The sequence below is a fragment of the Nannospalax galili genome, unplaced genomic scaffold (assembly GCF_000622305.1).
Source record: "Nannospalax galili isolate Female #2095 unplaced genomic scaffold, S.galili_v1.0 scaffold115, whole genome shotgun sequence".
NCBI classification, from domain to species: Eukaryota; Metazoa; Chordata; class Mammalia; order Rodentia; family Spalacidae; genus Nannospalax; species Nannospalax galili.
This window is the reverse complement of record NW_008340588.1, coordinates 867,320-890,385: the sequence shown is the minus strand read 5'-3', so window position 1 is coordinate 890,385 and position 23,066 is coordinate 867,320. Positions and strand designations below refer to the sequence as shown.

The following is a 23,066-nucleotide window of genomic DNA, read 5'->3' as shown; positions in this document are numbered from 1 at the left end:
TGTGTTACACACATATATATATATATATATATATGTATGTATGTATACTCGTGGAATATAGCAGTTCTGATAGAGATGAAGGAGTTAAATCAGTATTTATTATTATTTAATCAGGGTTTCATTTCTTTTATTCTCACATTTGGGTTCCTCAAATTTAAAGATTTAAATACTCTTTGAATTTAAAAAAAAAAAATTGTTTTTGAGACAGGGTCTTCCTGTAATCCTAGCTGGCCTGGAACTCACTATGACCAGGCTGGCCTCTCTTACAGAGCTCCTTCATCTCCCCCCCAAGTGCTGGGATTAAAGGTGTGTGCCACCATACCCATCAAAAATATATTCTTTTTAATTCTTCATTTTTGTCATGCTGTTTAGGAATTTTGACTGCCCAGTAACAGTTTTCACTATTAATACTAAATATTTGAAAAGTACAACATTTTTACTGTCGTTTAACCTGTCCTTTTAGGGGTGTAGCTCAAACAGCTTATTTTGCATAATTATTAATTTATTGAAATAACAGCTAACTGGTTCCAGTCATTGTTTGAGCTTCAGAGTTTATACGTGTGTTGGACTTATTTTCTCTATAGCTTTATGATAAGACCTGTGTACTTGTGATGCTGGTCTCTTCTCAGACCCTAACAGATACAAGTGAATGCAAAGCTATGTAGTGTTGGGAAACTCCAGCAGAGGCGGAATGTTTTTCTCTTCCTACATTTTCATACTTTTGGAGACTTTTGCATTTGATTGTCTCCTCAATTTTTTTTTAAACTACATTTATTTATTTTTTTGTTATACATATACCAATATTCTTGTTTGTTCTGATTTTTAGCACTCTTACTAAGATTTAGAAAAGCTTTTTGAATTTATTTAGATGCATAGTAGACAGCACTATCAAATGTGAAAATCAACTCTATTGTTTCTGTCACTGCCGTTACATTTAAGTGAATAACATGACATTTCTTCCCAGGCTAGCTCATCAGCAGTTACAAACACTGATTTTTAAAATAATGCATTAAAGTCTGAGTGAGATTTTAAGTGTACATTTATTGTTACCTATGAGATTTTAGAGCCCTTTCTAAATGGTGACTTGATCTTAGTACTCAGTTTACTCTTTGTATTGACCTGAGGTCTGCATTTTCAGTCTTGACATTTTTGTCCTCACAAGTCTAATACGTTCTGCAGCTTCTTAAGATTTTAAAGAAAGCTTCGTGCATTATATAGGATAGGACCTCATAATTATTGAGATCTGAGGAGTAGGTTTAGTTGGGTGTTTGGAGATGGGGATAGAATCAGGGAGTGAGGCAGTGTCAGTTAAGTGTGCCACCAGAGGGTTAAAGGGTTAGATACATGAGAAAAGGCAATATCCAATTCCTGTGTCTTAACTGTAGACATGGATCTTTACTTTATGATAGATCCAAACTACTGTATTTGCTGTCTGCTTTGTTTTTAAAATACCAGTGGCTGCCTTTTTTTTTTTTTTTTTTTTTCCCACCCTGGGAATTGAACCCAAGACTTTGCATGTGGGGCACATACTCTACTAGTGGGTTACATCCTTGGCCCCTGCCTTTTTCATCTTCTTTTTTAATGGATTATTGTTATTTTTGCTGTGCTGGAAATCGATCTCAGGGCGTTGCACAAACAGATGATCTACTGTTGAACTACATGTGCCCTAGCCCCTGAGGTAATATGTTTTTTGGAATGCTTTCAGCAACAAAAACTATGTTATAGATTTGGATGACTGTAGTTTGGTAGGGAAAAGCCTCCTCTTCTGATCCTGTAGAAATCTTGGGGATGTGGTTGTGTTATCACTCATGAGTACAGTTGCTAGAGAATCAAGTACTCTAGCTGAATGTGTTCCTATCATAAATTCTTACAACTCTCAACTCCTATGGAAAGAATGATTTTAGATATCTGTGTATTATAATTATTTGTAAGTGATATTTGCAATATTTTTTATTATACAACAATTTAATGCATAATCTTCTTAAAAAACATGTTTTTACTCAATTTGTGTTATTCATTTCTTTGCAGTGTTTGAACGTCACTCAGTTGTTAAAACACTATGGTCTTGGTGCCAATTCTCCCATCTCACCTGATCTGTTCACGTACCTTTGCCCTGCCTTACTGTATCAGATCGACAGCAGACTTTGTATTGAGCATTTTGACAAACTTTTAGTTGAAGATTTAAATAAAGATAAAACTCTGATTCCTGAAGATAAGGCAAATATAGGGGCATCAGGTAAGAAAGAGATTGAAATTTTCTTCCTTAAAATAGTACTTGTACTCTTTTAACTGTAGTTGAATTTAAAGGGAATACCAAATTGTCTTCATTTAATGTCAGGTTTTAATGTTTTATTCAGGTTTAGATTATGTACATAAAAATACTGGGGGAAGAAAAGAGACATAATACATTTTTTAAAAACTCTTCTGGTCTTAAAAAGGAATGCTTTGTTATGGGCAAAGGGAACTAGATTGAAAGGGAATTTTTTGAGGAGCAAATGTAAATAATGTAAAAAGTTATTTGGAGTACAGTTACTTAATCTTCATCAGGGTTAGGTCTTCATGCAAAGCAAATGCTGTTAAAATTTTAAAGAGGTGGAACAGGAACTCATGAGGGTTAACTACAGAAATGTCTCAGGTCCACATGAGCTTCACCCTGGTCACTCCTACAGTTTCAGCTAGTAGGAAACCAAAACCACTTCCAGACTTCTCCTAGGCTGGTGTTGGTTTTGTTTTTTCTTCCTGTCTCCATACTATTCAGTTGGCTGGGTAGCTCCACTGTGCTATTCTTAGTACTTCCCTCTTAATATCTCAAAACTCCAAAATGCATGAAAATTTATAACCCCATAGGATCCTAAATCCATTATAGATCATTCTTTTGATAGAATCTGGAATTTTTTTTTCCTCTTTTCTTTCCCTTTTTTTTCCTTTTGTATAATCAGGAGTCTGACTGAGATATCTTCATCTTCTACCTTCATCCACTCTTACCACAACCTTAGTTTAATGTTCATCTTGGGGTTTGCGGGGGGCGGTTGAGATAGTTCCATTACCTTCCTGCCTGTCTTCTTACCCCATTGCAAGACATTTTAGCATTTAAACTAGATTTCTCATTCTAAAATGTGAATGAGATCCTCTGGCACAGAAGGATTTTTTTTTTTAAATAGTAATGGCTCACACTTAATTTTATTAACTATGGACACATATTGCAGACTCTATTCTAATTCAGTCCATTTACTCCTCACAGCAGTCTTAACCAGTGGCCTTAATATTATTCTTCCCATTTAGCATTCCCAACATCTCAGAACTAGTTAAGATTCAACCTGTAAAATTTAACTATTTTGGAATTTATGTGCTTAATGTTTTATGTGCTTTTTTTCACTGAATTTCAGCTGTAATCCTAAAAGAATAATTCTGTGATTCTTTGTTTTTAAACTTTTGTGTGTGTGATTTCTTTTTCTTTTTAGATATAGGAAATCCAAGGTGTAGAGAAGTTAAGTAACTTGCGCACAATCCCCAAGCCTAGTAAGTGACACAGCCCGCAAACATTAAGGTTTGTCTCATTAAAGCTGTGGGTAGCTAATTCCTGTGTCATCACTCTAAATTTAGCTGAATCTGGTATAGCCTCTGTGACTATTGACATATGTCTTTACAGTATTTAATACTTTCTATGATATCTCCAGGACATTTTCTTTTTTCTCATGCAGAACTGTATCATGCTGTATTGTCTCAAGGTTAAAGTCCTCTACTTGCTCCGTAGGTTTTTCATACTTCTCCTTCATTTCTACCTTTGCATTTTTATCCCATGCATTACTCTTCTCGGTTTATAAGTTTAGCAAAGCACTGGTTCGGCTGTGTTTTTCTCTTGTTCTCTGCCTGACTTCTGGACTTCTTCACAGAGTCAGCTTAGGCATTTAACCCTCTGTGTCAACTTACTAATCATCTGCAGCTTAATGACATTCCCTTGTTGACATGCATCTGTATGTCTCACTGATGGTAGAGGTTTAAGGGAATATTAATACTTAGATTATTGGGGTTTTGTTAGGCTTCAGTTGCTTAAAGGTAGCGACTAGAGCTCTCATCTCTGTATCTACTAAAAGGAACTTGGCATGGAAAATAAGCATTCATGTTGATTGAATGAATACATTGTTTAATATTAGACTGTGAGCTTTCAGTTATATACCAGAAAAATATTGAAAATATATCTTTGAAGCTCATTAAATATACCAGTTAACCTAGTAAAATGTTCTAACAACTGGAATGCCTCTGAACTACTTCGTCGTGTACAAAACCACAATGGACTTGCTGTGAGTTTAGAATAGTGAACACAGTACAGATTGAGATGCCTAAGATATGCTGACCCCAGATGGTATAATTAAAGTTTCTATAATGATATATATGAATATAGACTAAAAACTGAATTTTGGTGTGGTCAAGGTTTGAAAGGACAGAACTTTAAAAAATTTTATCACTTAGCAATAAAGTAGATATATTTAGGTATACCTGATTTCTATATATAAGAATTTTATTTGGGATACAGATAGTTCTTACAGCTTGAAGAACTATAAATAAAAGGAAATGCTCTCTTAACAAGGTAAGTTTCCTTAGGTACCTGTATTTCTGTTACTGGTTAATTTTTTTAAGAGGAAAATAACTTTAAATGAATTAACTCTAATAGGCTATACATGTTAGGACATATCACTGTGCTAAACTGAACATTTATACAAGAACATTTCATTCATTCATTTAGTCAGTCATTTTTGAATTAAGGTGAGGTCCTTTATGTTGCCCAGGCTGGCCTTGAACTTGCACCCAAGCAGTCCTCCAGCCTCAGCCTCCTGGGTAGCTGAGACCACAGGTATGTGCTACTGTTCCCAGCTCATTGACTTAATCCACAGGATTGGAACTTTCTTGTGCTTCTATTTGATGAGGCAAGAAGGGTTAGAAAAGGAGCTTGTTCAGATTCACATAGCTGCCAGGTTGAAAGTGTTGCAGTACAAACTGTAGTTTCCCCATCCAGTGCTATGTATGAATCTCTGTTCTCTAATTTTATGATTCCTGCTTCTTACTGAACGGGTTCTTAAGAACCCTTTATAAGAATGTGAATGACATCAAAATGAGGAGAGTTAGATACAGTTATATTTAGTAATATTTTGACGGATTTGCAGACATGGGAAGGAAAGGAAGGTGGTAGAGAGTATTGGCGTAACTATGGATCTACCTGTAGATTAGCAATGGAAAAATAACCCCAAGAACGGTCTTCAAACCCAGGCGTGGTGGTGTAGGCCTGTGATCCCAGCATTGGGAGGCAGAGGCAGACAGATCTCTGAGCACAATATCTACGAAGCAAATTCAGGCCAGCCAGAGCCACAGCTGCAACTTCCTGACTCAAAAAAGGAAAAAAGAAGAAAAAAGATCTTCAAGCTGGGTTCATTCAGTAGGAAGAGTAAAGACAAAGTGAGTCTACAAGCTGGATTTGAATGCACATCTTGAAAAAGATATGTCCTCTTTCTTGACTTCATGAATATTTTTCTTTGTAACTGAGAGTCACAGTTCTTTTCAGTACCTAAAAAAAGGGAAGCAGAGATTAAGGTTAATTTAAAAAAGACCCCTCCCCCCAAAGTATGTTTTTCTGTATAGGGGAAAATGGAAACTAACAAGATTGTCTCAATAAAGTTAAAACCAATAGGACTTTTATTTTGAAGAATCTAAAATATTTCAGTTTTTGTCCTCATGTCAGTTGTGGATTAGGACATTTAATTGGAGTTGTCTATGTTGTATTATTACAATAATCCATATATTGTAATGAAGCTGTTGTCAGGCGTGTAACTAGTAGTACTGAAGATTACAGCTTATTCAATCCAAAAGCCTTAGAGGAAACTGTACTTGTTTTGAAAGCAAATATGTTACTAATAGTGAATATTGATTAGTTGTTTGCAGGTGGTTATTAGCATTGTCAGAAATACAGCTTGAATTAATTATGTCCTGATAGATGTTAATAATTGTTAGAGCGAATGCCCTGCTAGTAATTATTTTTAATGACTGCTGCATCATTAAGAAAGGTTAACTTGTTTTATATAAATCTCCCATAGTGACTCAGCTACTACCTCATTAACTTTGTTCAAAGACTCTGTAAACCAAATACTTTGTATACCGTGCATGGAAGAAATCGTTTGTTTCACGAGATTGGCTCATTTAGTCATAGAGTTGACCCTAGCTTAATTACCAAGGGGGGTTGTGAATAGGCTGCTAAGCATTTTCTGCCAATTAAAATGCTGAAACAGTGTAGAAAACTGCCATCCTGCACATGCTTTGCACCAAGTTAATTAGAAAGTTTCCACAGATGAGCGCTTCTTTTTAAAAGAATGCATTTTCTCTTGGTAATGAGAAAGAGAGTTGGTGAATAACTAAGCTTGAAGACCTTTAACGTTTTAAGTGACCTAATTTGCAGAACAAGTGAAGCTTGTTTTAGACATTTAGCTCTTTTTATTGCATACGGTATCTTGAGTACAAATAAAGAAAACATTCGCTAGTTGTATTTAATAGTTTGTATATTGCTAGTTTGGTATTAGTTTTTTAAAAGACAGCTTTCTGTATTTTTGCTTTGTTTTATACCAAATAATTTTGTGATTGGAAAAACACAACACTTTGATTAGAAATTTAAAAAAAAATTATCTGCATTGCTTTTTTCTCCCTGCATTTAGGAAATTAGGAGCTTATGTGAGCTAAAAATAAATAAGCAGCCTGGGGAGGTTTCTGAATACAGTAAATCCAAAACAGCTTCATACTTCTGGATCCAAAGATTGCTACCTTCCTTGAAGGAAATTAAGAAGTTGCTAGAAGAATGGACGCTCACATTTGTAGTGCTAGAGAGCTGAAATGATTTTTTAGAAAATTAAAAGTAAATAATTGAGAATGAGAGTATTACAGAAATATGTGCGGAAGAGTTGGGGCTGTCTCCACTAACGCAACCACTGTCATCTGTAGACGGTATCAGGAGGCTTTCCAACTTGTTTCCTTGTTGCTTAGGACCAGCAGGAGTGAGTGAAAATTAGTGTTAAATAGGAAATAATTAACTGCTTGTGTCTGTGTTTAGGTGGCCTTGGAGTAAGTATAAATACATTCTGATAATTTTAGGTAGTCACGTACGTTGTTGTCTCTACCTTTATCATAATCAGTCCAGATTTTGAAAGACTCTCATTTAAGTAGTTAGTATTCTTCCTACTTGCCTGCATAATTATACCTAATTTTCACTGTTCTTTTCTGTGAAGCCTCTTTTATAAAATAAATACACAAGTGACGTAGAAAACCCTTGGCCAAGAAGTCTCTGAAAGTACTATCATTTTCTGATTGGAGCAGTGGTTTAAGGTTAGCGGATTCTGGATTTAGGTACATGACTATTTCCATCCTGTCTGAGTGTGGCCTGTGCCCCTGGGTCTTGATCATCTGAGGCAAGTCCCCAGTTCCCAGCTCCTATATTGTGTTTTGACTTTGTTAAAGTAACTGATTTTATTTTATATATGTTTCGCCTTAGTTTTTAAAGGTTAAATTCAATAAAGTGATAAGTTCTTTTCCTTACATTTTTAGTGTTAACACTAAAACAACAATTTGCTCTTAACTATTATTAACTGTACTGTTCAGTGGTATTAAGTATATTCCCAGTGTAATACAGTTGCAACTACTATTTCCTAATTCTTTTCCTCTTGCAAAACTGAAACTTTATACCCATTAACTAGCTCTCTCTTTATCCCAATCTATAGCACCTAGAAAGCTACCTTTACATTGTCTGTCTCTGTATTTGACTAAATTCTATGCGTTATTACCTGGTATCAAAGCTCAGGACACCACAAGCAAATTAGACCAGTATCCCTTATAAACATGTGTGTAAAAATCCTCAACAAAACAGTAAAGGCATACTGTTTTCATGCCTGTCTCACATAAAATCTTTAGGGGTTTGTCTGTTTGTTTTGTTGTGTTTGCATCTTTAAGATGGCTGTTTTAAAGTAGATCTGCCATAATTTTTCCTCCCTAGGACAATTTCTGTTCAATTGTTTGTTGTTGTTTTTTCAAATTGTGTTCTTCAGATATGGACTTACTGACTTACACAATCATGTTATCGAGCAAGTAAGTTGGGGAAATCCTGCATATTGTGTTCTCCATGAAGACATTTCACAATGCTCATTAAATTATGAGGCACTGAAGGAACCTGCCTAATCTAGTGTTACTAAAGCTTGCTTAAATTTCCTCTCCCTTCCTTTTGAAATATCCCCTTTCATGGAACTACTAAGCACAGTGTGAGAAATGCTACTGTCGATTATTAAAGTTCTTTCTAGCCATGCAGTATGACATGAGCTAAGGCATTGCTAGTTCAGATAGGTACTAGTGTATGAGGAGTTCAAATCAATTGCCCTTGGAAAGGGATAGACTAATAGGCATCTTCAAAATTATTTTTATTATTGCCATATCTGCCAGTCAAGGTAAGGCTTACATGAAGGGGTTAAACTGTATTATAACTGCTCATTGTTGTGCCTCCTGTGTTTTGTTTATGAAAAAATATTGAAAGATAAAGGATTATTTTTAGTTTTACAGTTAATATGTTTTAAAGTCAATTAAGGATCTTCTGAAGATAGCCTTTAAAATATCTTACATAGCAAATATATATTATTCTAATTGAACAAATAGAAACTTTGTAAAGGTAAATGTTCTCTTTAACTTCAAAACTTCTAAGTTCCAAAATTTGCACCTGAGGCCACTTCTTTGACCCTTTAACACAGTCTCTTTCACAGATTTTCTTGTTATTGACAGTGAACAGAAGCACAGTAATGTTATCATTAAGAGAGCCTTTAAACTTCTATTTTTTTCTTCCTGAAATAGGTTTTTTCATTAATAGTGTCCTGTAATATTAATATCAGCCAGGAGTCTCCCTTTAATTGTTTGTCCCACTAACCATATCACCTCTCTCATGTTTCCCTGACCCAGGATTCTCAGGAAGGAATTGAGTTCCTGTTCCTCCCTTGCCTCAGAATTATCGCAAGGACTGAGACTGATTCTAAGCACAGGGGCTTCACGACCCTCTCTGTGTTGTTTGTTGTATGTCTGGATCTCCTTTTGTCTCCTTAGTTTCCCCTATTGATTTGATAGCTATCCATTAAGAGAGAGAATAGACCAGAAAGCTTCCATTAGTGTTAGATGACTTACTATAGTAATTACATTAGCTAATTTAGCTAATGAGTATTGACTATCATTTCTACTTTACCCAGTGGCTGTCATGGGATACTGTGACTATAGTGTACATTGGATAAAAAGTCATGCTGATGAACACTTATGATTGCATGTGTGAGCGTAATATATTACCTCTCCTTGGTTTTGACATTTTAAGTTACGCTGGTGAAGAAATGCATTTTTCCCACTTTGTGCTCTTATAACTTAGTAAAACCTTTCAGCAGACTTATATCTTATTAGATTTGATTAAGAAAATAGTATTTCAGATGAAAATCTTTTACAAATCACCACCCCAGTGAAATTTTCTACAGATACATTTTTAAATACCCATAATATTTATTTATTTTTAGGTTCTTTTTTTTAAAATTGGACTTTTTGTGATTTTCATACAATATAATTTGATGGTATTTAGATCCCCTCCCCTGTCTGTGTCTCCGAATGTCTTTCAGTGTGTGTCCATCAACTTGAGGCTTGTTAACCTGCCAAGAATTGCCTGCTTAGAGGAGACTCTCTCTGCCCCATCCCAGCAGCCATCAGTTGCCACAGTCTCCTTAGGTGGGGTTCCTGTGTCTATGGTAGAATTTTCTCTGCTTTGAGCTGGCATGGCACTTGTGCATGTGGTCACCATTGCTGTGAGTTCATATGCGTACCTGACCAGATATCTGTAAAACTCTGATTCCTTGTGGTCATCCACCACCTCTGGCTTTACAATCTTTCCACCCCCTCTTCTGATCTTTTAGCCTTGGGAGGCAGAAGTCTGATATAGGTGTCTTATTCAGGGATAAGCACTCTGCAGCCTCTTGTTCTCTGCACATTGACTAGTTGTGGGTTTCTTTGTTAATCACCATCTGCTACATAAGGAAGCTTCTCTGGTGAGAGCTAAGAGATGTGTTAATCTACAGGTATAATATTAAGTCATTAAAAGTCAGTTTAATATGATAACTGTTTAATAGAAAACTAGTATTAGGTTTACCCCTATGCCCTGTGACCTGTCTAGCCTTGGGATCCTAAGCCTTATACCAATGTCAGATATCTTTTTTTTTTAGTTTAGGCTGTCAATAGAAATTATAATAATAATATCCAGCCCTCAAAGTACCAACAGTTACTTCTGACATGAATGAATACCCTGTGTAAAGAAATGTGCACAAGATTCCCCTTCCTTACAAGTTATCATATAAATATTATTTCTCTTGTATCCTAAACAAGCTATAAACATATAGTAAAATATTTTAAAGTAGCAAATTGTACAGAAAGCCAAATTAGAGGGAAAGGAATTTGGAACTAGATTTGGAAGAAAGAAAAAATGAGGGTGAAATAACTGAATTGTGTGTACCTGCGTTTGCAGTATTGAGCATTGATTCTGGGGCCTTGTGGGCTAAGCCAGTGCTGCCCCACTGAGTTACCCCCAGCTCTTTTCAATTTTATTTTGACAGTCTCTTGCTAAATTGCTGCACCTAAATTTGAGCTTGCAGTCTTACCTCAGCCTCCTGAGTAGCTGAGATAACAGGAGTGTGCCAGCACACTGAACCCATATTCCTTACTTATAAAAATAAAGCTACAGTTAGTAAGACTGTTTTTTTAACAGCTTTATGTGACTAGACCATCATTTGGAGCTGATTCTGTATGAATTGCCCAAGCCTAAGTGGCACGTCTATAATGTAACCTCTACACCTAAGGCTCACAGAACAGAACAGGGGTAAAGAGGACACTAATGAATCTCTCAATTCTCATTAATGGAGCTCCTTCATGCAACAAAGGGCCAGAAACACAAAAGGTCACAAATGGCCAAAGCATACAAATTAAGAGTCTGCAGAATGCTGGTCCTTGGACAGGATTCCTATATTAAACTTCACCTACCCAGGGCTCAGTGAGCATTGTGGAAGAGGGGGCAGAAAGATTGTAAGAATCAGGGAAGAGGTGCATGACCACATAGAAATGGAGTCCTACAAGCTCCTGGGACCCTGCTCAAATGCATCTGTGGCAATAGTGTCAGCATACATAAGTCTCATGCAAACTCAAGCAGATAAAAACCCAGCATAGAACTGGGGAAATGGACAATAGACCCCAATCTTAGCTGAAGAAATATTAGCAGCTGATTGCTGGGTAAGGAAGTTCTGATCTTCCTAAAGCAAGGAACTCTAGATAGGCTGACTAGACCTCAGTAGATGAACTTGAACTGAGGAATGTCTGGGGACACTAACTTGACATAATAAGCCTTAAGACAAATGTCAGAATGTATGAATTTTGGTGGGGGGGGGCTATATGACTGCAACAGTGGGGAAGGGGGTACAAAAATGATTAAGATTGATTGAGATGTTTTGTATGAAATACACAAAATTTCAAAAAAAGTAAAAAATACCATATTTTAAAAAATGTTAGCCTATTAAAAGCTGGAATATATACGTGTGTGTGTGTGATAAATGTTATATATAATGGTGCTAGAGACTGAATCAGCCTTGCTTAAATGAGTAGATTTAATGTAAACTTCTTAATTAGCTAAGTACAAAGTACACGAAAATATGTAGCTAGAAAGTGTGCAAAAGTTTTCAGTGTCCCCCATCATTCTATTCCAGGCCTTCTGTCTTAATAATCTCATGATCCTGCATCATTATCAAATGCCATTTTTCTAATAAATAGTGGTATGTGAAAAAAATTTACAAAGATTTTAATACAGTAGATAAATACTTGGCTTCATTTGATACTCACAGGAGAGTGATATAATTATGTTGTTCAATAGATGGTTTTACTGTTTATGCTGTTTTTAGACCATGAAAAAAAAATTTTCTACAGTTTGGGTATTGGCTGAATCTTAGTCATTTTGTCACTATTTCTAATGTAGACCATTGAAGGCACTATTTATAACTTGATCTGAGTTTCTTAATTCTATGTTTAAATGTGCACATTGGTTATATATTATTTTTTGTTCTGTTTTTAATCACAACAGTGACAAGCTTCTGAGCGAGCGTGCATAGTCTGGGTATATGATCTGTCCTCCGTGGTTTGCTCTTCTTACATTCATTCTTCTTCAGTACTTTTCCTTTTGTGAGGTTATACTAATGTTGACTGTTTTTCCCTGCAGCATGGATTTGTGGGATCATCTCTATCACCGTCATTAGCCTGCTTTCCTTGCTAGGTGTGATTTTGGTCCCTATCATTAACCAAGGATGCTTCAAATTCCTTCTCACATTCCTTGTTGCTCTGGCTGTGGGGACAATGAGTGGTGATGCCCTTCTTCATCTACTGCCCCATGTAAGAAAGTTTTATAATTTTACAATAAAGTATAGAAGCATTTAAGTTGAAAGGTTCTTCAGTATTCAACTGCAGCAGTGCTAGCATATATTTTGTAAATTTTTATTTGCATGTTAGTTAAAGCTTGTTTTTTTTCTATTTTCACCATTTTAATTGCAATACTTTTTAAGTCAGCTCAATCATTAGGTTTTCAAATAAAATCAAGAAGTAACATATCATCTTACCTGTGTAGCATATTAAGAAACCTTTAGAAGAAATGTCTAAGGTATGTCATAATTGCTGTGCATATAGCCACGGAGGTATAGTGGTAACCTGCTGTTGAATGCTGTGGTGATTTGTTTTACTTTCACTTAACAGTGTTCCCCGTTATTTCTTCTGGCTTTATTCTTTTACTATAATGTTTGTATTACCTGAGACATTTGTTATCATGAAATGTAGTCATTTCCAGATAATAAGCAAATTAAATGGAAGACAACTTTTAAGTGAGCTAGTATCAGTGAAGCACTTTGAAAATTAAGAAATATTCAGATATCACATATGAACTCTAAAACAGTTATCTCATAAAACTTGAGACGGGGAAGCTAAAAGGGTAAGCAGGATGGGAAAGGTTGGTCAGTGGTTACCAATTACAGTTAAGTAAAAGAAGTTCTGCTATGCAATTGCAGTACTAGGCTTGTCTGTAGATAAGGTTAAAGTGCTCTATGTTTTTTTTTTAAGCTAGAAGAAAGGATTTCAGTTGCTTTTTTCACCACAAAGAAATGATTGATGTTTGAGGAATATATAAGTTGGGTTACTGTCTTGAACATTGCACAGTATATGCATGCACTGAAATATTCAAGGAACCTTCGGGGCTGGAGAGATGGCTCAGCACTGGCTGAGATAGCTGAAGAGCACTGGCTGCCCTTGCAGAGGACTCGGGTTCAATTCCCAGCACCCACATGGCAACTAATAACCATCCATAACTCCATTTCCAGAGGATCTGATGCTGTCTTCTGACCTCTGCAGGCATTGCATGACAAAGTGTACTTACATTCATGCAGGCAATACACTCATACACATAAAATAAAAATAATAAAATATTTTTAAAAATAAGAAAGGAAATATTTAAGGAACCCAATAAATATATAATTTTGTGTAGCATTAAAAAGTTTTAAAAATTATATAAAATGTAAAAGGTATTCTTTCTATGTAAGAGAATGTAATCAAAATTTGAAATATTTCAATTATTTTCTTATTCTTATGAAAAGTCTCAGGGTGGACATGACCACAGTCATCAGCATGCGCACGGGCATGGCCACTCACATGGACATGAATCTAAGAAGTTTTTGGAGGAATATGATGCTGTGTTGAAAGGACTTGTCGCACTAGGAGGCATTTACTTACTGTTTATCATTGAACACTGCATTAGAATGTTTAAGCACTACAAACAACAAAGAGTAAGTAGTTTCCAGTTCATTTTATGAACTACAGCTCTAAATAAAAATCATCTATTTCTGGACTTGTAATTTTTCTTAATTGTTACATTGCTGTGTTGGATATATAAAATCTCATAACTTTTTCTTTCCTGATTCTTGAGATCAAACCCCATCACACCTTGTCTTTTGATAGCTAATTTACAGAGGAAAATCTAACTTTGATCATTGTCACTTTTTGTTGTTACATTTACTTTGGCATTTATAGTCAAGTGTCAGTTTGTTTCATCATACCTAATGATACACCGTTTTGGTTGTTAGCCTTAGCCTGTGCTTTCCCTCCAGCCCCATACCTAATGATTTAAGTAGAATGGGAAACTATTGACAGTTTAAGAATGGAGAGATGGCTCAGTGGTTAAGAGCACTGGGAGCTCTTGTAGAGGACCTGGGTTCAGTTCCCAGCACCTACACGGCAGCTAACAACTGACCTTAACTCCAGTTCCTGGGGATCCAACACCCTCTCTGTGGGTATTGCATGTACATGATGCAGTTACATGCATGTAGGCAAAACACACATATACATAAAATAAAAATACATACCTAAATAAAAATTTTTAAAAATGTGTAAATGGGAGCAAGCTTCATCACTCTTAGGTAAATCTTTCAGTTTGAGGTAACTTTCCCTGTAATATCTTCCAATGGAAAATTTTCACACAGCATCTTTACCAGAAATACTTTGCTAGTCATAATAAACACCAGAAGGAAGAAGTTAGAGCAATAGGACTTGTTTTGGAGATAGTGGCGGGACATGATGGAATCGATACTTTGTAACAACCCTGATTGTTGCACAGCTAGGTATCTGTGTTTGATGTCAAATGTATGAAAATTTCTCCAAGAAAAGAAGTTTAAAACTACAGCCATTTGGTATGATTCACCCCTACCCTGTTCACAATGGAGATATTATATCTGATACATATGTGTCAGTGACATTTGAGATAGTAACACATAGTTTTCCCCAATATATTGTATTTAAGTGAAACTTTCTACAAAAGGAGAATTACAAAATTCTTATGTCTGGCTAACTTCAAAAATATTTTTTTTCCTTTTGTAACTGAGTACTCATAATTTCTTAGTTTTATGGTACATACACACACAAACACACACACACATACACATATCCCTTTGAATCAAAATATGACTTTGAACAGAATTCCGAATTGGGATTCAGTGGAGAGATTCTAGCTTATAGCTGCTACACTGTAGCTCACTCTTCTGATTTCCAGGTACCTTCTAACAGGAGATGAATTTAATTTCTTGTCTGTATTTTTATAACATGTTTCAGCTCCTGTAAGTTACCACCTTTTAACTAGGACATCATCATATTTGGTAGATTGTCTGTAAAGAAGAAGTGATTAAGATGAGAATCCAGTAAATATTATCTGTCGAATGGTGAAAGGAATGAAAAAGATAAGTGACAAACGAAATAGATCTAATTAATTACACTTTGTGTTTGAAGTGTTATATGCAAGGTCCAGTAAGCAGTTCCAGCAGATGAGTGGACAATAAGATAACAGTGAGAGGGGTGCCAAGGCCACGGTGGTTTAAGGAGACTGCTACAGAATCATTTAGAAAGCAAGTGATAGGGGCTTGAACCAGGGTCATAGTGTGAAGAATGGAGAACAGCCAGGCACAGTGGTGCATGCCTTTAATTGCAGCACTCCAGGCAGGTATCTGTGAGATCAAAACCAGCCCCTGGTCTACATAGCAAGTTCCAAGCCAGCTAGCACTATAGGGAGACCCTGTCTCAGAAAGACCAAAAGGTAATAAGAAGTATTTAGATGGGGAAATAAATTATTGATTAGATGGAATAAATGCAGGTATTTAAGAGTCTGTCGCTTAAAAATGACATGAGCATCTCAAAAGATGCAAGAAATGCATTTTGATAAAAAATAATATCCTTTCATGATTAAAAATACTCCTAAACAAATTGAGTACAAAAGGATCGTAGCTCACATAAAAAATAAGCACGCAGCCAACGTGGTGCTAAGTGGGGAAATACTGAAAAGTGTTCCCTAGTATAAACAAAGTAGTGTGTAAGTCTTACTTCAGTAGTTAGACAAAACATAGGATAAAGTCCAATTATCCCCTTTTGCAGAAGATATAATTCTGTACACAGAAAACAACAAAAAAGTCTTATGAAAGACAAGCAGAACTGATAAATGAATTTAGTAAAGCTGCAGGCTACAAAATCAGTGGACAAAAAACCTGCATGACCTGTTAAGAAACCAATCATGAAAGAATTCCTATTACAATCATTACCAGGTTGAAGACCACCATGATCATGCACTCACGCACTGGAAGAATTAATATTCTTGTAATGTACGATCCCCATCAAGACATCAAGTTAGCAGTGACATTCTTCACAGAACTGGAAAAGATTTCCTGAAATTTATATGGGAACAGAAAAGACTGCAGAAACCAAAGCAGTCTTGGACACAAGGAACAAAGTTAGGAGCCTTGAAGCTTCAAAGTTCCTGATTTCAAGATATGCTACAGAGCCATGGTAACCAAACCCAGCAGTAAGTGCTGCCCCAAAATGAATACTGTTGAGCAAAGGTTGAAACTTGATCCTCTTCTTTGCACCTTACACAGAAATCCAAAACCTAACTGTTGGACTAGAAAGTATGAAACTATTGAAGGAAAATGGGGTAAACCTTTCAAGCTGTTGGTATAAACTGTGATTTCAAAAAATGACCCCCAGAACACAGGAAACAAAAGTAAAAACTGACAAATGAGGTTACAGTGACTGTAAAAGCCTCCTGCCTAGCAGAGGAAACTTATCCACCAAGCAGAGACAACCTACAGAATAGGAGAAAATACTGCAAACTGTCATCTGACGGAGGACTCATGTTCAAAATAAGGAGTTCAGAAAAACCTTAACACTGAAATAATCCAATTTAAAAATAGGTAAATGTGTACAAAACATGATCATCATCACTCACCATCGGAGAAATATAAGCCAAAACTACAGTGAGAGGTCCCAAAACGTAGCTTAAAAATAAAGCACTTACCTAGCATGTGATCCCCTGAGAATGATCCCCAGCTTTGTAAAGGCAAACAAGCCACAATGAGAAATCTCTCCAGTCATATCTACTTATCAAATAAACTAAAGAAAACAAGTACTAAGGAGGATGTGGAGAAAAGGAAGGGAATTCTTGCACACCACAGGAAGGAACATAAAGTAGTACAGTCATTATGAAAGCTATCTGGAGATTCCTCAGAAATTTAAAATAGGGGTCTGGAGACATGGCTTAGCAGTCAAGAGCACTGGCTGCTCTTGCAGAGGATCCTGGTTTATTCCCAGCACCCACATGGGGGCTAACAATGGTCCATAACTCCAGTTACAGGGGGTCCAATGCCTCTTCTGACCACCATGACCTGTGCATGGCACAGGTGTACTTACATACATGCAGGCAATACATTCATACACATAAAATAATAATAAATCTACCATATGATCCTGCAATCTCACTAGTACCGGGGCCATATATCCAAAATATGAAAATGAAGTTAGCATGTCAGGGAAGCATCTGCAGTCCTGTGTTTGGCATGGCACTATTCATAATATCCAGGAAATGGAAATAAACATCCACCAGCTGATGAATGGAAAAAGATATTATAGTATATATGCGCATGGAACACTATTCATGCATTAAAAAAAATGAATACTGCTACTTGAGCAACAACATGGTTAGAACCAGCGACTGCTGTGTTAAGTGAAACAAGCTCAACACAGAACAAGAAGCACCACAGGGTCTTTCATTCGTGGAATCTTAAGAAACTTGATCTACAAGTTGAGAGTAGAATGGTGTTTACCAGAGGCCAGGGAGAGTAGGGGTCAGGGATGAAGAAATGTTGATCCGGGAATACCGAGTTACAGTTAGGAACGAGAAGCTAGAGGAAAGGTTCTTACAAATTACTGCAAAGAGAAGATTCATGTTTGAGAAGGTAAAAGTGCTTACCTGCCTTAAACATGCAGTGTGTGCATATATCAAAACATAATATGGCATCCCAGTTTTAATTTTGTAAATTATTAATGAATAGTTTTTAATGCTAAAATAGGCAAATAATAATACTTAAATACACATTGCCAAGAAATACATGGGGGAAAAATGAGCAACTTCATTTGCCTTTAGAGAAATACAAATCAAGATGATTCAGGGACTAAGGATAAAGCTCATTGTAGAGGGTGTGCCTGGCCTTTGTGGGGCCCTGGGTTCAAGCCCCAGCACCACTGAGAAGGAAGAAACCCTCTAATGCGTTATCTCACCCAGTTAGTATAACTGTAATCAATATAATCTTCTGGTAAAGCTATGGAATAGGAAGGACCTCTTGCTGTGCTGGTGAGAAGGTAAACTACTACAGTTACTGTGGAGAGCAGGGCGAAGGCACCTATAAATCTAAACATAGATCTACTGTAGTAATGAGCTGTCTCACTTCTGTGTCCCAAAAAGAAATCAGCTGGGCATGGTGGTACACACCTTTAATCCCAGCACTCAGCAGGTAGAGGCAGGCAGATCTCTGTGAGCTCAAGGCCAGTCTGGTCTGTGTAGTCAGTTCAAAAAAGAAATCACCCTAGAAGTAGTACCTGAGTGCCTATATTTATGCCACACCAAAGAACAAGAAAAAAAGAAAAAAGCCTGCCACTAAAACAATACATATTATAATATTACAATATTCTGCATTCTAGTGGCCAAAATGAGTCAAAAGGCCAGCCAAAATTCAGGGTCCTGGGGAAGAACCATGTCCCAACAGGTGCAGCAGAGGGCAGAAGGAAACGGGTAATGGCTCTCTTTGGAGACTGCTTCACTTCCAAGTAGCTTTGCAAGCTTACTCACACAGCCCTTAGAAGACTTCAACATCTGACTCTAAGTTTATTGCCCACAAGCAGAACCACCAAGCAAGTGCCTGTATCAGGCAGTAAGCACCAACATTTTTAAGATTCTACATGCGAAAGATCATAAATTTATTCATAGAGGACTGAATTCATTTTCAGCTTCTTGTAGTATATTTGCTTCCTTAAATTAACATAGAGGAGAGCAGAAATTGTAGTTGGAAGAGTTGTTAGTGGTAGTTATAGTGATAGAAGCAGTTACTCAGACTGGTAAGTAATGAGAGACCTGATCTATGAACTACAGTGATTGGTACTTTAAGCAGTGGAGGATTAAATTATGGTCAGTGTCTGATTACAAAGTCGTAAGGAAGAACACTTGTCTTTCTTGCTAGGCTGTTAAGAATCACTGATTGTGATTGGTCAGTTCTCACACATCACCTTATTTAATCCTCATAAGAGTCTTACTTCCATTTTAGAAATGAGTTTTATTACATTCGATATTAATAAACTCCTTGCAAGTCTCAGAAGTAAGTGAATTCTAACAGGTTTGACTTTCTTTTGTGTCATACCTGGGGAAATAGGAACTTCTACTTAATAAGGAACAAAATTCAAAGAAATAAGCTTTAAATTTGGAAACTTTCTGCTGCTTTTTACTGTCGTCGAGGTATTACATTTATTTCACACATTACAGTTGGGTTATATAAGATAATTTAGTATTGTGGACTTTATTCTTAAAGTAAATGAAGAGGGCCGGCCAGAAAGGTCAGTAGACAAAGACACTTGCTGCTAAGCCCCCACAGTCTCAGTTCGATCCCCTAAACCCACAGGGTGGAAGGAGAGACTGCCCTTCGGTTGTCCTCTGATCATATATCGTAGCATGCACACACCCACACACATGCAAATACACACAAAATAAAATGTAATAATAAAAACTTTCAAATAATTATGTATAAAGTTAGCACCAGTTGTCCCCAGTAGGTGTTAATAAGGAGATATTATTGCTAATTATGACTGCAGATTTTATACTGATATCAGTTTTTCTTTTCCCCTTAGGGAAAACAGAAATGGTTTATGAAGCAGAGCACAGAAGAATCAACTATTGGAAGAAAGCTTTCAGATCATAAGTTAAACAACACACCGGATGCTGACTGGCTTCAGCTCAAGCCTCTTGCCGGTAACCAACAGCTTTAATGAGAAACTAGCTATACAAAAATTGAAATAGTGTTTTCTAATAGCACCTGTGTTGTTTGAAATTTCTCATATTTGTGATTTCCCTAATACTAGTTTCTAATGTATTCTTCCTTAAATGTGAGTGTATCTTGTGATTTTATTCATTGGTTTATTTTAGGTAATGTCACTGCTATTTATGCAAATAAGACCAGATATGTGAGGAGCAAGTAAAACTCTGAACTTCCTACTTTAGAAATACATGAATTTTAGAAAAGGGGTCAGGCATGGTGGCACACAGCTGTAATCCCAGCACCAGGGAGGCTGAGGCAGGAAGATCCCTAGTTCAAAGTCAGTCTAGACCACTTAACAAGAAATAGAAGCAATAAAATAACAAGCTACTTCCTATTTCAAAAAGCCCATAAAACTCTAATCTGGGCTACCTAGAAAGACTTTGTTTTCTTTTTTCTCTTTATGAGACATGGTCTTATTGTGTAGCTAAAACAATTTTCAGAGAAAAGTAAACGTGTTTATTTAACCTAATTGTTCTCAGTTTATATTCGAACTTCTCTTTTCCCCATAGTGTGTCATTGATTTTTCTGAAGAGGTCAGCCTTCTCTTAACTGTGGAGCTCTGACCCAGAATATAGTTAGGAAGTATCCAGATCTTTGTCATAAAAGAAATAGTCCTGGAAAACAATTTCTTTTTAGAAGCTTATCAGATGTTGTCACTTGTAAGACAAAGATCCGAGTAACCGCTGTTCAGATTGGTGGAGCAGTGGAGAGAGCTTGGCAATCAGTTAACTGTCTGACTTGGGAAAGTTATTTTAACTTTTAGTTGATAGATTTTAGAAAATATTGTTCTAATGGAATGATGCCTAAAAAAATTTTAGGGACATGTATTCACTTAAAACTTTAAAAATACATTCACTTAAGAAGTGCTTATCAGGTTGCAGAGATGGCTCAGAAGTTAAGAGCAGTGACAGGCTGCTCTTGGAGAGGACCCAGGTTCAGTTCCAGCTCACAGTGTGGCTAACAGCTGTTCATAATTTCAGTTCCTGGGAATCCAACACCTTTTTCTGGCTTCTGTGGGCATTGCATGATGTCAGTACATTTATACACATGCAGGCAAAACACTCATACATATAAAATATAAAAATAAACCAAAAAATTTTTAAAGCGTTTATTGTACTATGTTCTGTCTGGGTTTGAATTAGCAAATATGCATACATTTATTTACTTGATATAGTAAATACTCCCTTTTTCTTATGTAGGAACTGATGACTCTGTTGTTTCTGAAGATCGACTTAATGAAACTGAATTGACAGATTTAGAAGGTCAACAGGAATCCCCTCCTAAAAATTACCTGAGTGTGGAAGAGGAGAAGATTATGGACCATTCTCACAGTGACGGACTACACGCCATTCATGACCATGACCTCCATATTACTGCTCACAACCACCATGACGAAAATAAGACTGTGCTGAGGAAACACAACCACCAGTGGCACCATAAACATTCTCATCATTCACACGGCCCCTGCCACTCTGGGTCAGATCTGAAAGAAACAGGAATAGCGAATATCGCCTGGATGGTTATCATGGGGGATGGCATCCACAACTTCAGTGATGGGCTAGCCATAGGTAAGAGACTTGAAACGGGCTTATAGTGTGTTGTTCTTTAAGGATCTATTCCTTTTTTTACTGTATCTCTGCTAATCCTGTGAACTATAAATCATAAGATTAAAATTTATGTAGAACTTTAAAAAATGTCCTGTATACACTGCTGCTGTCATTTGTTTTTTTCCAAATGACGTGGTATATTTGGAAGTCTAAAGGTAAAATTTATAGTTTTTGTTTTTCTGAGGCTAAAATGTCTATAAGTATATATAGTTACATATATATATATATATATATTTATATATACACCATTTCTTTTTTACTATTTATTTGTATGTGTTTGGGGAGGGTTACTGCAGAGGACAGAAGCAGGCATTAGAGCCCCTGGAGCTTAAGTTACAGAGTATTGTGAGCCCTTTGATGTGGGTGCTGGAAATTGAACTTGGGTCTTCTGGAAAAACACTATGTGCTCTTAACCCCTGAACCATCTCTCCAGCCCTATGTAGAAAATTCCCTAAATAACTTGATTACTCATTAAAACACAGTCATCTTGATGAAACTGCTACATTGTATTTAAAATACATCAACACACCCCTAGAAGAGATCAGTTAAATTTCATTCTTGAATTTGATAAATTTTTCACATCTTTGAAAAAGTAAAGTTTTACAACATTAAAAATCCGTTCTACCAAATTCACATATCCTAGAATCTCATTACCAGTTTAGAACATTAATGTACCAATACATCATTTCCTTTGGGATCTAAATTTTATTAATCATTCAGAAATAGGCTTTGAATGCCAGATGTGGTGATACATGCCTTTAACCCCAGCACTCAGGAGGCAGAGGCAGGTGGATCTCTGTTAGATCAAGGCCAACCTGGTCTACATAGTGAATTCCAGGCCTGCTGGGGCTATGGCAGACCCTGTCTATTAAAAAAAAACAAAAAACAACAACAAAAAAAAAACGAAATAGGCTTTGGTTTCTTCAAAAAAAAGAAATAAACCATAATTTATAATCACAGCAGCTGTTAATATTAGAGATAAATATAGCAGCTGTTAATATTAAAGATAAAGGATTATGTTAGTGGAACCAGATCTTACGTACCAATATATGTTTCAAAGCCACAGTGTGAAAGATGGATGAGTCACATACATTATGGAATTAATTTAGATAGAAGAAACATCTCAGTAAAAGGCAGGAGGTCACTGAGCATCACTTACTGTTGTCCTTTAAATTCTCTCCAGGAGCTGCTTTCAGTGCGGGGCTGACAGGAGGAATCAGCACTTCCATAGCGGTCTTCTGCCATGAGCTGCCACATGAATTAGGTAATGAACCTTAATCATCCTATCAGCTCTCAACAACCTAAACCTTCTTCAGTTGCAAAATACATCTAAATTACAGAGCTGTTAGAACAGAAAAAATGCTGGCAAGTGTAGAGTCACTAATGGTAAGGGATATCCTAGTGTAAGAGATGAAGAACACCTGCTTCTTAAAGTGGATGTGCTTTT

The 23,066-nt window shown here is 36.4% G+C and overlaps 1 protein-coding gene across 1 annotated transcript in view; it reads left to right on the top strand.

Moving 5' to 3' along the window:
• Positions 1-23,066, top strand: part of Slc39a10 (solute carrier family 39 member 10) — a 58,717-nt gene that overhangs the window by 23,262 nt on the left and 12,389 nt on the right. The window contains exons 3-8 of the mRNA XM_008835603.3: positions 2,029-2,236; positions 12,296-12,465; positions 13,713-13,901; positions 19,825-19,945; positions 21,212-21,580; positions 22,803-22,883. Coding sequence (XP_008833825.1) covers positions 2,029-2,236; positions 12,296-12,465; positions 13,713-13,901; positions 19,825-19,945; positions 21,212-21,580; positions 22,803-22,883 — 1,138 coding nt within the window. The remainder of the gene's footprint in view (positions 1-2,028; positions 2,237-12,295; positions 12,466-13,712; positions 13,902-19,824; positions 19,946-21,211; positions 21,581-22,802; positions 22,884-23,066) is intronic.